At 48.9% G+C, this 16,916-nt stretch overlaps 1 protein-coding gene across 1 annotated transcript; it reads right to left on the bottom strand.

Moving 5' to 3' along the window:
* Positions 1 to 1,845: 1,845 nt before the first annotated feature.
* Positions 1,846 to 15,844, bottom strand: METTL13 (methyltransferase 13, eEF1A N-terminus and K55). The gene is made up of 8 exons (XM_010984522.2): positions 15,389 to 15,844; positions 13,358 to 14,117; positions 11,847 to 12,046; positions 10,238 to 10,433; positions 7,543 to 7,710; positions 6,067 to 6,282; positions 3,736 to 3,867; positions 1,846 to 2,329 (listed from the first exon to the last, which is right to left on the bottom strand). The coding sequence occupies exons 1-8, from the start codon at positions 15,539 to 15,541 to the stop codon at positions 2,055 to 2,057; spliced, it is 2,100 nt and encodes a 699-aa protein (XP_010982824.1). The 5' UTR covers positions 15,542 to 15,844; the 3' UTR covers positions 1,846 to 2,054.
* Between the last annotated feature and the right edge of the window lie 1,072 nt (positions 15,845 to 16,916).

Below are 16,916 nucleotides of genomic sequence, written 5' to 3'. Positions count from 1 at the left end.
GGACGTGCCCCACCAAGTGTGGGTCCTTGGCTTTGCGCAGGAAAGAATTCATGAGCGAGCCACAGTTGAGTGAAGGTAGATTTAGAGAGATAACATTGATAGGCAAGAGAAAGGCCACAAGGTGTGGGGGTTGGGCGCTCAGATTAGATTAAAAGTAGTTACACACTCCATAAACAGAGTGCGGAGAATAGAAAGAGAGGAGAGAGGGGCCGTGAGGGGCAGTGCTTTGGTAGCTTCTTATGCTAGTAAGTGGAAGGACCCGTCTAATTAGCCTGGGGAAGGGGCTGGGATTCCCAGGAAGTTTGGCCATTTCCCACTCTTTGACCTTTTGTGGCTAGCCTTGGGACTGTCATGGCACCTGTGGGCATGTTATTCACCATGTTAATATATTACAAGAAGCATATAATGAAGTTCAAGTTCTGCTAGAAGTTAAATCTCCCATCATCTTGAGCCTCAAGGCCTACTGGGGGTTGAATCTCTCACCATTTTGATGTTAATTGCTGTAGCATTCCTTGCATGGCTGTGCCCTGCCCCTTCCTGTCTCATTTGGAGGCTTGTGTAACCAACCTCACTCTTCTTATATACCCAGACTTTCAAAATTTTTAAGACAACTATCATTGCCCTGGAGTGTCTCTTCCCACCCTCAAAGGCTTCTCTCCACTGAACCTAATTCCTTGGACTACTCCTATTAAGAGTAGTTGAGACCTCGTCATCACTCTGGTCATTCCCTCACTTGCCTGTGCCATCTAGTGTGCCGTTTCAAGGTCTGCCCGGCACTAGGGGGTGATCTGACCGCAGGGCGGTCAGACCAGGTCCTCCCACTCAGACCCTGTGCCTCTATATCCCACCCTAACGCTGCAGGAGCTTACAAGTGAGAAAACAATGGAGCATTCCCAGGCTGAGGCCCTGGGGTGCAGGCGTGACAAGCTTCCCTTTACACAGCTCCAGGGAAGACCCGCCCCTGAAGAACACCTAGAATTTCTAAAGCGTACCATCTAAAAACTGCCCTGCCTACCCAGCCCTTCTCCTCAATGGGCTGACAAGACTGTGTAAGGGCAACAACCTAGTTTTGAAATGTGCGTCACCTGAAGAGGTTAGAGTCCATTTTAAAGGGTCTGTGGAGAGCGGAGATGGGGCGGTGGGTTTTCCATGGCACTGCTCATGAAGTCAGCCTTGGATTACTCATTATGAGATGAAATTCAAGCCAGCCTCTGAACTGCTGGCCTAACAGTCTCAATAGAAACTTTTGGCTCGAGTGAGATCTGGGGTCAGACGCAGCTTTGGTTGAGCTGTCCTTTACCTCAGATTGCATGAGGCAATGTAGTAAATCACTTAGAAGAGTTCCTGGAACATGTCAATTTTTATTACTGATTCAGTTTGGGACCATTCTTAAATATCTTTACGTCCACTCCAGCCCTTCACAGTGGGTCTGGCACGTAGCTGCCGCTCAGGAAGTGTGAGGAACCAAGCCCGGAGACTTCGGCAGCGAAGCCTCTGACACACGCAGTCATGGGCCAGTTACGTGCAAGGTGGGACCGTGTCAGCGGCCGTTCCATCTGCAGGGAGACAGAGCACATGTTGTCTTAAATCTGTCTCCCATCTCTAGAGACCCTACTCTCTGTCTAGCCTTTTGGCGCAGAAAGCTCTGCTACCTCACTCGAGATCGTTCCTACGGAACCAACCAACAGGATGAAGCAAAGCAAACCGTAGATCACATCTGACCGTCTCTCGTCCTCAGGAGCCTGGTGCATGCCCGCTAAGGCATCAGCAACTGACAGGGGCCCAGCAGGGACGCCTACTCAAGGACACAGTAGAGGAAGCAAAGACGATCAACCCACGCAGTACTGAAGACGGCAGGATGGAAAGGACTTTTTATTTTCCCAGCTCTTCGGGAAACCTCACCACGCTGGAGGTCACACGCAGCTGAGTGTGAAACTAAGAAAAATCCGCGGCTTAGAAAGTATCGTGCATTTATATTTCCTCGATCTCTGGCCGGCCAGGATTGGCCAAGGTCAGTCTGGAAGGAAGCTGGGGGGACGGCCTGGTCTGGACCGTCACACAAGCTGCACGGTTTTGAGCATATCCGACAGGATGTACGAGTCATCCCAGCCCTTCCCAGGCTTCCGCAGGGTCTGCTCCAAGGCCTGGGCCGTTTCCAGGAGCTCCGGCGTGGCCAGCTTCCGCTCAGGGTGCAGCTGACAGAACAGGATCTCGTTCACTTCGCCCTCAATCCGCCGCACGTACAGGAGGGGGAACACCGCCTTGAGCCCAGCCAGCACTGAGTCCTTGAGCCCCATGTCACGGCACACAAGGTTGAGGATAAAGATGCCTGAAGTGGGAAGGAAAGAGTCAGAATGACCGTGGATCGGGGGACGAGTCGGAGACAAGGTCCAGCTCTGAGGAATGTACCCGTTCCTGCCCCAGGGAGGCTGCTGGACTGAGGAGCACACCCACCGGGGCAGTGAGTTCACAGAGGACACGCGGCGTACAAAAGCAGGACCAGAAAAGCATGGGATGTGTGAACCGGGAGAAAGCTTCAAGCTCATTTCTTTCTTAAATTTTTTTTCTTTTTCTTTGGTGGGGGAGGTAATTAGGTTTTAATTAATTAATCCATCTTTATTTATTTAATGGAGGTACTGGGGATTGAACCTAGGACTTTGTGCGTGCTAAGCATGCATTTACCACTGAGCTGGGTCCTCCCCCCAAGCTCATTTCTTGCTCTTCTGTGCTAACATATTTTACCATCCTCTATGCCTCAGTCTCACAAAGAATTGCTTTGAGAAAGAATGTACCGCTAGTAAGAATGTACCAGTTCCACAGAGAGATTACGTTCTGGACATAACATCACACCTTCACTTGACAGCTAAGGTTCTAAATCAAGTTCACCACAGTACCCTAACCAAATCAGAACATCCTGGAGGCTGTGAACGTGTGGACTGAGAGCTCTAGCTTTCCAGTCACAAGGACCTGGAGTTATCTGGTGTCACCTTGGCAAGTCTCTACCTCAACTTCTTCCTCTGAAAACAGGCTGCTATGAAGATGAAGTAACATCCTGCCCAGTCCAGGGCAGGCAGCAAAATTCAAGTGGTTGCCAGCGTCACCATGCTGGTGCGGTTGTGAAATGTGACCACTACTTTGTAAAACTGGGTGGCAGCATCGACGAAAACTGAACATAAGCATAACCTGTGATCTGGCAATTCCAGCCCCACATCTGTGCCCAACAGGGCTGCACACACATTCCACCAAAAGGCATCTACTAGAATGTGAACACAGCACTTCCTATAAAAGACCCAAACAGGAAACAACCCAAAGGCCAACAGCAGAACGGAGAAATAAATTGTGGTATAGTCACCCAAGGATACCACCTAGCAGTAAAAAGGAACAAGGTCAACACAATGCTATGTGTGAATCTCACAAACATGATGCTTAGTGAAAGTAAACAGAGCATCTTCCGTATGATTCCTTTCTTATAAAGAACAAAAACGGGCAAAAAGGAGTTTGCTGGTAGTAGTTAGGATAGTGGTTTTCCTTGAGAAGAGGACCAGTTACTGAAAGGAGACAAGAGGTGGACTTCTGGGTGCTGGAAATGTTAGGTAGTTTGGTGCTGGTAAATGGGTACAATCAATTTCAGGAAACTGACCGAGCTACAATCTTATGTGCATTTTACATTAAAGAGAAAATATTCGCTAAAGGACCCATATACATCCTCCCTCCCCAATCTCCTTTTCCTCATACCTTCAGGAGTCAAGATGCTTTTGACCTTCTGCAGGAAAGGCTGGTCCACAAACGCTGGGGGTGGGCAACTCATTCCCAGGGTTGGGTCCTTACTGTCCACGTCAAACATGATGACATCATAGTGAGGCCGTGCTGGGAGCGAGAAGCACACAAGTCTGTCTTTGCTGGATAAAATGACACCACTTATATTCCTACACCACGTCTCCTCTGTGAGCTGTGGTCGGCATGGCGGCTAAGCAGGAAAGATGACACAGAGGAGGTAGTTTGCCTCTAAGGGCACTAACGTCGCCGTCATGAGCACCCCATGTTTACGATGGGGACTTAATCTCATCTTCCTCCTCCACATTTAAAAGCCCCTTCCACAGACACACATTATTGGGATCTACTCTATGATTATATTATTCAGTTAAGAGTTCATCCATAACAGTGATTTTCAATCCTGTCAGAACATTCGAGTCAAATGAGAAATTCTAAATACTCAGAGAACCTGGGCTGTGCTCCCGATCGACTATGTTAAAAACCCTGGGGTGGCGAGGAACAGACAGGAGGGGAGATGGGAAGCCTCTGGTAGTTTTCTTAGGCTCTCCAGGTAATTCTAAATGCAGAGCTGAGAATCATTGATCTAGACAACGCAACTGCCTCTGCCTTTCAGGGCTGACCCAACAAATGGTGGCTTAAACTTAACTCTGGAAACAGTAAATGTCACCTCCTAGCAGAAAATGTTCTCAAATTAAAGTCAGTGTATTTTTCTCTAGTTAACTGAACAATAGCTGGCTCCAGAAAGAAATGATCTCAGTCAATAGGCGAGAAGGAACTGAGGATGAATCTGATCCACTCCTCACTATAATGTGAAAACAGCTTTTATAAGGGGTGGGCCTGCAACACTAATGGCTTGTTTTTAGCAAACTGAGATGGTGCAAATGATTATTCAGTAATTAATAGATACTGACTTTGGACTGCAGCATGCCCATCACTGCTCACAGTACAGATCTGATTTTGGGTTCTTGGAGAACAGAACATGTTGGTTCATCCAAGTCCAAGGACAGCCACGGCCCACACTTACAGCACCGGGCCCTCTAATAATCTGCAAGGCTGGTGTTAGGATGACGGCCAGGGCAGTTCACAACCGGCTCAAGAGGTAATAACTACAGGACATCACGGACTGATTACCTACCATGTGCCTGGCACCATATTAAGTGCTTCATGTGTATCTGCTATCTTGGGCCTGGGCCCCCAAACTGCTCCCAGCCTCAGAGAGGGAACCCATGAAACTCTGATAGAGTTCAGCTCAGGACACAATTAAATTAAGGCAGCATCTGTCCACCCAGCACCAAAATACTCTCCCCAGGCATCCTGGATTGCTACACCCTTCCTGGAAGACATTCTGATCCAGCGAGAACCAGAGCGTCTATGATGGAATGAGCAGACCAGGAAGAGTGGGTGGCCTGGGCTCCCTCAGTTCACATAAGACTGAATCAACCTAACTGACTTCTCCCTGAAGGACTCACGCTCTGGAAAGCATCAGTAACCAGAAGCCTGTATACTAAAACTGCAAGAGGATCAGGGAAACTATCGTAGAATATTAAGATGCCTTTTGACCAAGCCTGGGATACAAATGATTAGAGCAAAATGGAGCCTTAATTCCAGCAGCGGCCGGGCTATCGGAATCCCTACTAAGATCTGCACCGGGGTTTCTTTACCTCAGCACTACTGACATTTTGGGCCAGATAACGCTTTATTGTCAGTTGGCTGTCCTGTGCATTGTAGGACGTTCAGCAGCATCCTTGGGTGCTACCCACTAGGGGCTAGAAGCACCCCTGCCTAGCGGTTACGACAAAAAAGTGCCCGCAGACATTGCCAGAAGTCCCCGGTGCTCAGAACCACTCATCTAGGTATGAGTGCTGTCCTGCTTGACTTCTGGCTTCACCTCCAGCTGAAAGATTTACACAGCACACCTCCCAACACCCCCCGACACGTCTCCCCCTTTTCCTCACTCAGCTACAGACCTTGGGTTTCTGCGGATGATGAGGAAACGGCAAGGGTACGGGGTCAGAAGAGATTCAGAGGAGGAGGCCACTGGTTTGTTAGCGCCGTTAGGGCGGGAGACGGTCTGCTGACATGTTGCTACAGCCCAGCCCCAACACAGTGCTGAGCGTGTGGCTGATGCTCTACTGAATAGACATGTCAACAGTGAATGAGCAAAGGCGCAGGTGAAAGCCGGGGACGATGCCGTGCCGCCCTCCTGGAGATGCATCCTAGAGGCGCATGCAGTCCCGACAACCCTGGACCAATCCTCCCTCGGCACCGCCGCCCACGCCCCAGCAGCAGTACCCTCTTCTCCCGCCAGGCTGGTGACATAGTCCAGGCCATCTGCGATGTGGACCTTCATCCGGTCACTCTGGGAGAAGCCAAACCACCGGGTGGCCACTTCCAACATGCAGGGGTCAATCTCCACAGCATCGACGCAGGACTTTGGGAAATGATCGTGGACAAAGAGGGGGAGGCTGCCCCCGCCCAGGCCGACCACCAACAACGACAGCGGGGTCTCTGTAACAAAGGTGAGAAGCATCATTCTACCATCTGCTCACTGTGAAGTTCTGTACCAGCCTTGGGGAGGGTAAAAGAGGGAGTCAGATGGTTGGCTCTGCCCAGGGGAGACAGGATTTAGAGACCTGGCCTTCCTGTCTCATTCTAGAAACTCAGGAGTCAATTTAACATCTGAAAACTCAACCTCAGCCTCACAATCCTTCCTTTACCATTTCCGGAACAGTGTGTTATTATCATGGCCCCTTAAAGAGCCACAGCACTCAGCTGACATCTGAGCAATAATCCCCCGCTGACCATTATAAGACCCCCCCGCCAAGGAAACGGGATAGACAACAGCCAACATCTTCCCCGTGATCACAGGACAGTGTAGACATGAGGCCCTCTGCCCAGATTGCAAGTCAAAGGCCACAACTGCCTTCTCAGACACATCAGCCAAGTGAGGGCAATCCATCCACGCTCCAGAAATCACAGGAAAACAAAGGCCCAAATCCTAGACCCAAGCACAGAGAAACCACAGCAACCACAGAGGGATGGAAAGGAGACGAGAAACAGGAAAGAATCACCAAAAGGAGACAGACCCTGAGGAGTCAAGGTAAGAACTGAGATTCCAGGGACATACATCCGAGGTAGGCCAAAAGGACAGGGTGTCTCAGTAAGACACAGTCAGGGACTTCGGGTGAAGGCAGTTACAAGAGCGGACAGAAACATGAACATTTTTGCTCCTGCGGTCAGACACAAACCTGTTACTGCTGATAAGGCTATGACTCCTTTACCTATACTATGCGTTTTATTTTTTTAAGTAGAAATTCAAGATAGAACTGCATCTGGTACTCAAATAATGCATTACTGAAAAGCCAGAAATTCCCCCAAAGTGCAAAAGTATTTCCCCAGAGATGCGATTTTTGAATGTTCCATCTGCTTACTTGGGTACAAGCATGTGTAAAACTTCATCAGGCTGAACAACTTAAGATGTGTGTACTTTACAGATCTCACCGAATGTATTTTTTTTAAATAAATGAATAGAAAAGAAAATTTTAGACATCAGCACATGTCAGCCATTTCAAGATTACAATTTGAACCTAAGGGAGAAGTTATTTGGAAGTTCACAAACTCAGAAGATAGCTGGGAATAAGGAAGATATGAATGTATGTGCAGCTGTCGGTCTATAATTACGGTTCCTAAACTGCAAGGCGGCTGACATGGATCACGTGTGGAATCTTACAGGCCCCCTCCCATGGGAGGCAGCGGTGACCCCCTCACCTAGGAGCTGCTCTGGGTTTCTCAGCAGGGCCAGGCCGGCGATCATGGCTTTGTGGTGCTCACAGCACAGGTAACTCTTATCAATGGACTGCCCCGGGGCTGCAGGGAGGTCCTCTGGGTTATCTGCAGGCTGCTGCTTCTTCCTGTCCTTTTTCCGTTTCTTCTGGGCTGGATCAGAGACAGAGATGAAATGAAGTCGTCCGCGTGGCACGCCCGTCCTCGGATGGTTAGGCACACCAGCAGCAGCATGCTGCAGCCGGCTTGATGAGACTCCAGAACCCAACTGTTAAATATGTGGGAATTTTGTGAACAGGTTGACATGCTGGTAGCTTGAAATCTGGCCATGGTGGCCATTTTTATGCCACAGAAATTGGCAAACGGTACATATCATGGTGTTTTTTTCCCTCAAAGAGAAGGTTGTTAAACATCTAACACACACCACTGGATACCAGAGTCAGAAAAGGAAAATGGTAAAGAAATACCCCAAAACTCAAAACACTGGGAAAACTCACATGAGGAGTACTAGTACTTCTCCTCAGAGAAATGTCAGGCCATGAACAGGAGAGAATTTTATTCATAAATTCTTTTAGGGAAAAGGGACTTAAAGTTACTAATTTCCTCCTCTATGCCAATTATTGTACTAGGAATTTTACTCTTACAACAACCTTGTAACAACCCTCTTATTCCAATTCTTGGCAGATGGAAAACCTGAGGACCTGAAGGGTTAATGATTAATTAGACCCAGAATTAGTCGGCAGTGCAGCCAGGATCTGAACCTGGGATTGCCTGTCTCCAATACCCAGCACCTGCCTACTATATCCCACAGAAAGTAATACGAACCATCTGACTAGACGAGGAAATCCCAGATGTTCACAGAAGGGGGAGACTCCTACAAAAGGCCCCTCTACTTTCCCTCTACCTACTTCCTCAACTGCCCCGGGACACAGCAAGTGGAAGGTTCTGGGTTTTCCTAGGGGCCAGCTGCACACCACAGCAGCACTGGGCACTGATGCGTGAGAGACAGTGTACCTTTCAGAGGTGTCAAACCACCTTTTAACACATCCTCCTTCTTGCTCACCAATACCTCCATGAGGAAGAGTATGCCCATGACAACTGAGTGATACTAAGGCTAGGGAATCGACAACAGTGAAAAACAAAAACAAAAACCCTAACTGGAGGGCAAAATGTTCTTTTAAGCAATTTTACTGAGCTTTCAGTGAGATGACACTGAACCAAACTGTAGCCAGAGTGACCAAATGATAGACAGCACACGAGCCCAACAAACATGGGTGCACCTGACCAAGGGACAGCCTCAGAGAAAGCCGTCCTGCCAGAGTAACCTGACTGAGTTCTGGGCAAATCCATGACCTCACGGGTTTCTGAATTCCCTCTCTCACCCTCCTTCCAGGTGGCCTTGCCAACAAGACAGCATGATCAGGCAAAGGAAACGACCAGGAATCAGGAGACCTGATTTCAGATTCCAAGCCTGAGTCTCTGTGCCTCCAAAGGGGAGAAGGGGAGGGGAGGAGCATGCACTCTTCACTCCATACACTTGGTCTGTGACTTGATTACAACGAGCAAGTATTGCTGTTGTAATACAAACATACCCCCCACCTCAGAGAAAGCAACTGCTGCTCTCCCCATCAGCAGGAGTTTCTGAGCAGCATCTGGGAGACCACTTAAAGGGGATCCTGGAGAACGTGGTCGAGATCCACCCTGGCCACTCCTGTAACCACTGGATAAAGTTAAATGTAAGTTAACCAGAATCAAATAAAATTAAACACAGGGAACTATATTCATTATCTTATAGTAACCTATTGAAAAAGAGTATGAAAAGGAGTATATGTATGTATGTGGATGGCTGAAACATTACATTGTACACCAGAAGGAGTACAAGGATACAATGTTGTAAACTGACTATACATCAATAAAAAAAGGTCACTCTAAAATATAAAAGTACTACATTAGAAAAAAAAAAAACTGAAAAAAGCACTACATTAAAAAGAAATAAAAAATAAGAATCCTGAAAAAAAGGCATTACATTAGAAAAAGAAATAAAAAATAATAACTCTGAAAAAAGGCACTGTATTAAAGAAATAAAATTAAAGATCCAGTTTCTTAGCTACACCAGCCACGTTCAGGAGGTGGTCAGTGGCTACCATACTGGATAGCCACCTGGACAGTAAACGTCTCCTTCACTGCAGAAAGCCCTACTGGACAGCACTGGACTAGATGACCCCTAAGGCACCCACCAACTCTAAAACCCTCTGAAACACGTGCTTGTAGGTGGCACCATGGAGGGCAGGGCTCACCTGCACCCTCTGGGTTTCTGGCTCACCTCGCAGAGGCCTAGTGAATTAATATACAGATGTATACGGAGCACCCTGTACCATTGGTGGCCTCTAAACTGAAGGCACGAAAGTGATTATCGCATGTATTTGGTAAACCATTACCCCTGCCCCTTATCATTGCAGAGCCAGGCTCTGCTCAAGAACACAGCATCCACCTCTCTTCTGCTTATCACCACTCACACCCTCAGGGGCCAGATGGTTAAGAGGACGACCTGCAGGGCCACGTGCCTCCTGTCGCAGGTATCCAGGTCTGTCCTACAGCTCCCCGAGCTCCCGGGGCTTTCTGACCACCCCACCCACCCATGCCCCATCCACGTGGGCCCCCACCATGCCCTGGCGCTCACCTCTGTGAGACGCATCCTGCAGCAGCCTGGCTTCTGACTGCACCACGTTCCGGTTGCTGAGGAAGATTAGCCGCCGAAAGTAACGCTTGTCGTCCCCCTGCACGTCCTCAATCACATAGTCGCCACTCAAAGGGCTGCAGTCTTGGTGCTGAACAGTCCGGACCCCAATGTCCCCACCCACAGACAGAAAGGGCACCTGCAGGAATGGTGGACATGGGGTCAAACACTAGCTCAATTAAGAAATACGAGAAATGATAACCCCTCCCCTTTGTGAGTATGTGAGGCATCCCCCTGCCAAGGTTCTGCGCAGCAGCAACTCCAAGGTTGGCCACTCTGTTGAGGTACTTTTCTGGGGTCTGTGAATACACCTCAGAAGGTTTAACTCACCCTTTTGAAAACCAACTGAACAAAATAAAAATCCCCCAAACCATTAGTGAAACACAGTTGGTTCTCCAAAAGACAACTATGACCTCCTCAACAATAATCCTTAAAAGGAGTTTCACCAGCCCAGGGCAACAAAAGCTGGAGGGAACCCTCAAAAAGGGACTAGAATCATAAGAGAAGGACTCTGAACAGAGAGAAAAAGAAAATCCAGGGGGAAAGCAACTGCTCTAAATCTGGAGAAATTTCTCCCTTCCCCCAGTTATTCTCATCTTTTTTCTGCATTCTTCTAAACAGGAGAAAAAATACATTTCCCCCGCTGAACTTTTCCATTTCCCTTCTCATCTTTACATCTATTTCTTTTTAAAGACCTGCAGAGTATTTAATAACTACCAGGGACTCCCAACTTTGCAGAGACATAGGCCCTGTTCAGAGAAGGCCACAAACGAGCCTCCCCACAGGATCTGGGTTTCTCTGATGGACACCAACCCCAGAGTCTTCCAGGAAGAATCAAACACACATTTATCTATAATTACCAGTCAGTCTAGTGGGCAGAACTGCCAGCTGGGAACCCTCTGGCCTGAGTTCTTCTTTTCAGATGTTATTTCAGCACCAAGCCCCCAGGTACCTGAGCTTGCCCATCTATCAAGAAGGATAAACTCCTTTCTATAAAGTCCTTGCAATAAAGTCACCTGTCAATTACCCTGTCTTGTGACCAGGACAGCACAAGACAGATGGTGTCAACTGATCATACCGTATCACTGTTTGGGCTAAAACTTTGTTTCCTTCCCAGTGAAACATCAGACCAGGAATGTTAATATCCTGAAAATTATGCTGAGTTGTTTTGAGCCTTTTTCATTCTACCTCAGATAACAAGGGTTCTAAGAAGCAAAATGGCCAAGGAAGACCTGTGCAAAGTGAGTTAGGAGAAGCACGGTCTGAGTAATCAGCAGCGTGAAGCTGGAGCTTGCATGGTGGAGAGCGTTTCCTTCATGCCATCTGGGGGCCCCAGAGACACAGATGCTACCGTGGGTCTCAATAAAGGCAGCCGCCCACCTTCTTCTCACTGCCTGGGGCAAGGGAACGTCATTTCTGACCACTCAGCTTTTAGCTGCTGACGTGCCTCCGGGAACAGGCTAGGCTCACGGACCCTAGACATCCTCTGTCTTCCTGGCTGCTCGCATGACTTCTGCAGAGACCGTGAAAGCTGCGGCCAAAACTTCATTACCTGCTGCTGGGCAGGCATCCCGGCCGGGGCCAGCTCCATGACTCTGGCCGACAGCTCGGCCTGGATGCTGTCCATGCTTTCGTACTGCTGACCTCGGTGAAGGGCCACTGTGACCAGCCTCCTGAAGCCAGCGCTGGCTGCCAGCTGCTTCCGGCCCTCCTCCATGCCAAAGAGCCACTCGGTCTCCCGACCCTGGGGGACTGGAAAGAGGCACCTGTTGACTGAGCGTGCCAGGAAAAGTGTTCAAACCCACAACCAAAATGCCCCACGTGGTAGAGGGCCAGCCCCCGCCAAGGCCCAGCATCCCTTCCAGCTGGGACCTACGGAGGGGCGGTTAATTCCCTAGCACACAATGCCCAGAGCAAAGCTGCCATCAATCAGACCCATGGCAGGACCCCGACTGGAAAGGCAGTGTAAGCATGTATGTAAGGGGAGCGGGGCAGGTACCTAGGGCAAGAAAAATAGCAATAATGGTAACACTTATTACATGCCAGACATTATTCCAACCAGTTTACCAACTGAAACTAATCATGTCCTTACAGTAGCCCAAGATGCAGGGAATATTATTATTCCGATTTTATAAATGACAATGTTAAGATATAGAAGTTATATTATTTGCCCAAGTTCACACAGCTAGTAACTGGTGAAGCCAGGCAGTCCAGCCCTAGACTCCAAGCTCGTATCCACTGTGCTATGTGTTCCCAAAGGCGGACAGTTGGGGAAGGGAATACTGGGGAAAATGGATTTGATGTCAGGAAACAAATTACCAGCATGACATAGCAACACCTCACATTTGTCCAGAATATTCGACTTTTGAAAGCTTTTCCTCATACTATCTCTTGATGGTTACCAAGGTAAATCTGGTGTCATTTACTCCTTTCAATAATAACACTAACATTTGTAAGACTTATCACATGCCAGGCACCATACAAAAAGCTTTTATACCTCTCACAACGACATAACTGTGATCTCACTTTAGAGATGAGGAAATCAAGGCACAGAAAGAAAAGTAATGTCACACCACCAGGAAGGGACTGAGCCAGGACTGGAGCCCAAACAGTCTGGGTCTAGAGCTCACTTTTTTAGCTACTCCTCTGGACTGTCTCTCTCAATTCAGCAGAGAAGCACAGAAGCTTCTCCAGGTCCCCAGCTCACAGGCTACAGGGCTGGGACCCCACGGCCTCACACTCCAGGTTACAAAGTAACTGGCCTCTCTACAACAGGTGACCTGCTGAAATGTATCTGTATTACTTCTCCCACCTCCCTACCAACCCCATTCTCCCACTTTATCAAGCCTTTGCAGTGGAAGATGGGAAAAAATTAGCCTCCAATTCAAGCAGGCAGCTGGGTAGCTGCTACTTCCCCTTCCTCGTGCCTTGGCCAGTCTAACCTCTTGAAGTGCCTCCCCCTGTAAGATAAAACCAGCCAAGGTATACCCATCCACCGAAGCCCCAGCCCCAGCCCCTGTAAGCCAGCCCCTCCAGGGAAGAGAGGGAGCAATCCCAACTCACTGATGAAAATGGCAAAATGACTGTCCCGCGATGGTTTCACAGTGGGGCTGTCCACCACGTGGAGGGTGTAGCGTGGCTCCCCCGTGTCCCCATTGCACAAGTCCAGAGACACACTCCCCAGCCCGGCCTTGCGGTACAGCTGGCTGCACAGCCAGGCATACTGCTGCCGCTCCCGCACCGCCTCGGCCAGCCGCTCGGCACTCTCCAGCCGCACAGGCTTGCCCTGCTCCTGAGCACACAGCTCAAAGATCTGAAGGGCAGAGCCAGGGACTGGCCTGAACTTGGTCATGATGAAGGCAAAGACAGGCAGGGAGAACCGAGGCTCTGCTTCCAACACCTGGTCCTGGCTGTTGGCCACCTGGTGCACCCTCACCATCCACCCCTCCCGAGAGAAGTGACCCACTGCTTTCTTCAGGACGTGAGCCTGAGCCAGGGAGATGCAGAGGTAGCGACCGCCCACCTGCAGGACACGGCCAACCTCAGCCAGCATCCTGTCCACCTGCTGCAGGGTCTTCTCGTCCTCATCTGTCAGGACAGCGTCCAGGGTGCCTTTGTCCAACACCACCTGGAAGGAGGCATCGGGAAACTCCATCTGTGTCATGTCCATCTTCAAGAAGCTCATCTGGGGCCGTCGGCCAGCATTGCGTTCTTTCATTTGCTTGATGACAACCTCACTGATGTCAATGTTCACTATATCCTGATAGCCCACATCGTACAGCTGCTCACTTAGCTCTGAGTTACCACACCCAATCACCAGCACCTAGGGGAGAAAAACCAAGATGGAAGTGATTGAGGCAAAGGAACAACCTTCAGGTACTCCAAGGGATCATGTCTTGTCTTGGCTGTTGCATGTCTTCAGAAGGGGGAGATGCTACTGTCAGGGAAGAGCACCATTACAGAGCTGATTCTAGGCTCCATTTTGAAACACCACTTGTTAAAGGAACTCACCATTGACACACCACACTCAGCTATAACAAGGCAAGTTATGTAGAAACAGACTAATCAGGATTGTTCTTTTCTCTGAATCAAGGATTTATTACACAAGAATTGATAGAAGTCACAGAATCCAAAAACACTAGTTACAGCTGAAATCTATTTGTTTTACTGTTGAAAACCTAGGTCTGGCATAACCATATTCCACTCATGCCTTCGGCTCCAACTCATGATATCCTATTTGCTGAAACAAAACATAAAACACAGATTGTTGTCTCCCTCTCTGTACAGCAATCTCCCATTGATCTTTCAAAATTCTTCCCTGATGTCACTGTCTCTGGAAAAGCATGGTACAATGACAAGTGCATAAGCTTTGGAGCTAGATGGGCCTAAGTTAAATTCCCATGTGACCACTTACTAGATGTATGATCTTCAGCAAGAACCTGGCTCTCAGAACCTCAGTTTCCTCATGTGTAGAGTTCGTGTACCACCACTCACCTGGAAGTTTATTATGAGAACTCAGTGATTAAACCAACACACGTACACAGCACCCAACATAAGGCTTGGCTCTTAAAGGTTCCTCCTTGAATGTTCATTTCCTATCCTTTTTCCTTCCCTACTTCCTATTATTGTATTTAACACTTTCCACTTCTGGAACGTGCCCAAGCTTTAAATCTTAACGCTCTTGTGGCTTAAGCGCTGAGCACAGCGCCTGAAAGTCAGTAAACCCGCAACAATTATTTGATAACAGATTCATTTATCAGTAAAAGTCACAGGTGCTGCCAGCTCCACAGGGATGCACAGTGGCAGAAAAGCAGTTTCTTCACTAGGAGGAGATATCTAGGTTGCACCACTAAAGGAGTCATTCTTCCAGTAGGGTTATTAATTCAAGGATGAGCTGGGGGCGGAAGCTCTGTTATCTGAAAACCTTTAAAAGGATATTTTGTAATTGCCTTTCAGCCAGAACATTGCATGGAATCCTTAAAATATGGGCCCAATTAGGGCTCTCACGCCTGTCTCGGTCTACCAAGTGCATTATTTCTGTTATCACGTCCCACCTTCCAGAACACACACAGGGCTGCCAGGCCGCGCTCTTACCTTTTCCCTGGGCTTGATGTATTTGTGTAGCACCCCGCATAGTTCTAGGTAGGTTCCATACCACTCGAAAGCTTTCTTTCCCCGCTGCTGGAAGAACTTCTCCCAATAGTCAACGGAGCCAAACTCCTTAGAGCTTTTAGGTAAGAGATTCATATTCCCACTGCCCGAGACGCGTCTTTAAGACTCTCCTACTCCCTGTGCTGTACCATCGGAGGACGGGCTTCCCCACACGCTGGCTCTGGGACACCGCAGCGGGAATTCTTTCCACGAACAAACAGCCACATTGATCTGCACCACCCCTCCCACCTCAAAGCCCAAAGGGATGACCCTTACACTCCCACCACGCGCTCTAGACACTAAACCTAATAAACTCTCACACCCTGCTCCGCGCCCAATGGCCCTGCCCCCACGTGGGAAGCCCCTCACATTTTTTTTAGATCTTGGTTTCAGAACCGGCAATCATATCCGGGTGTGAGGCTTCGCGATTGGTCGGCCGCCCACCATGCCAGCAGCTCATTGGTTAGTGATTTTGGTTCTTGGAACCTCATTGGCTGCGACGCGCTGGCCTCACGCCGACGGCTTCGTCGCAGGCTGCGCGCGTTTACTTACGTAGGCCGGAACGGGGCGGGGCCGCCGGCCGGAGGCGGGGCAGGAGAGGCCCGGCTGGCTTAGTCCCTAGTTCGCGACCGATTGCTGCGCGGGAGCATTCTTCTCAGCTCTGGGCTTTCCAGCCGCGGAAGAGAGCGCGCAGGCTTCCCAGGCACTGTGTTTCTTTCGCCGCGGAGCCAGCTTCGTCTCCAGTTCTGGTCACGAGCCACACAAGGGCTGAAGGGGACCGCGGTGGGCACCCTGGAGGAGGGGGTCTCCGAGAAGAAAAACCTGTAAATTAGAAGGAAACGAGGCAAGGGATGAGTAGAACCAAGTCCATAGCAGAAGAAAACTGCCCATCCCAGCCATGTTAAATTCTGCATCTCCCGCCCCCACCCCCCGCCCCCGCCTTTACTTGTATAATTCAAGTTTAATTTGGAGGGAAATGGCCCTTGGCTCAATTTTTTCGGCACCAGAACATAAGATGCCACTATTAATAATGTAATAACATGAAAATTCAGAGGAAAAGAATAACAACTAGGTGTTCAGAAGTGGGTACTCTCCCTCCTCCTCTCAAAGCACAGTATGCAAAACTTAAGACTCATTTTGGTAATGGGCCTCCTTAGGTCGTCATTCTGATGTCATCTATTAAGTAGTTACTACTGCTTGTTTTATGTGTTTAGTGAACATAATGTGCTTTCGGATGCTCATCCAAATACCTAAGTAAGTTCCTGTGAAGAACACTGTTTTAAAATACGTGCATCATTGAGCTTTCACAGCATTACATATTGCAAGGGGGAAATTACAGACTGGGGGCAGGTAGGCTTGGAACTGAGCGTTGTAGTCTGGGCTGTTTTAGACCTCACTAGCATAGATAGCCAAGTAGATTCTGTACATTGGTTAAACTGGGCTTGAACTTTGGTTTAAAGGGGGTAGTTCT

The sequence above is a fragment of the Camelus dromedarius genome, chromosome 23 (assembly GCF_036321535.1).
Source record: "Camelus dromedarius isolate mCamDro1 chromosome 23, mCamDro1.pat, whole genome shotgun sequence".
Classification (NCBI taxonomy): Eukaryota; Metazoa; Chordata; class Mammalia; order Artiodactyla; family Camelidae; genus Camelus; species Camelus dromedarius.
Note: the sequence above shows the minus strand (reverse complement) of the source record. Positions and strands in the feature narration are given on the sequence as shown.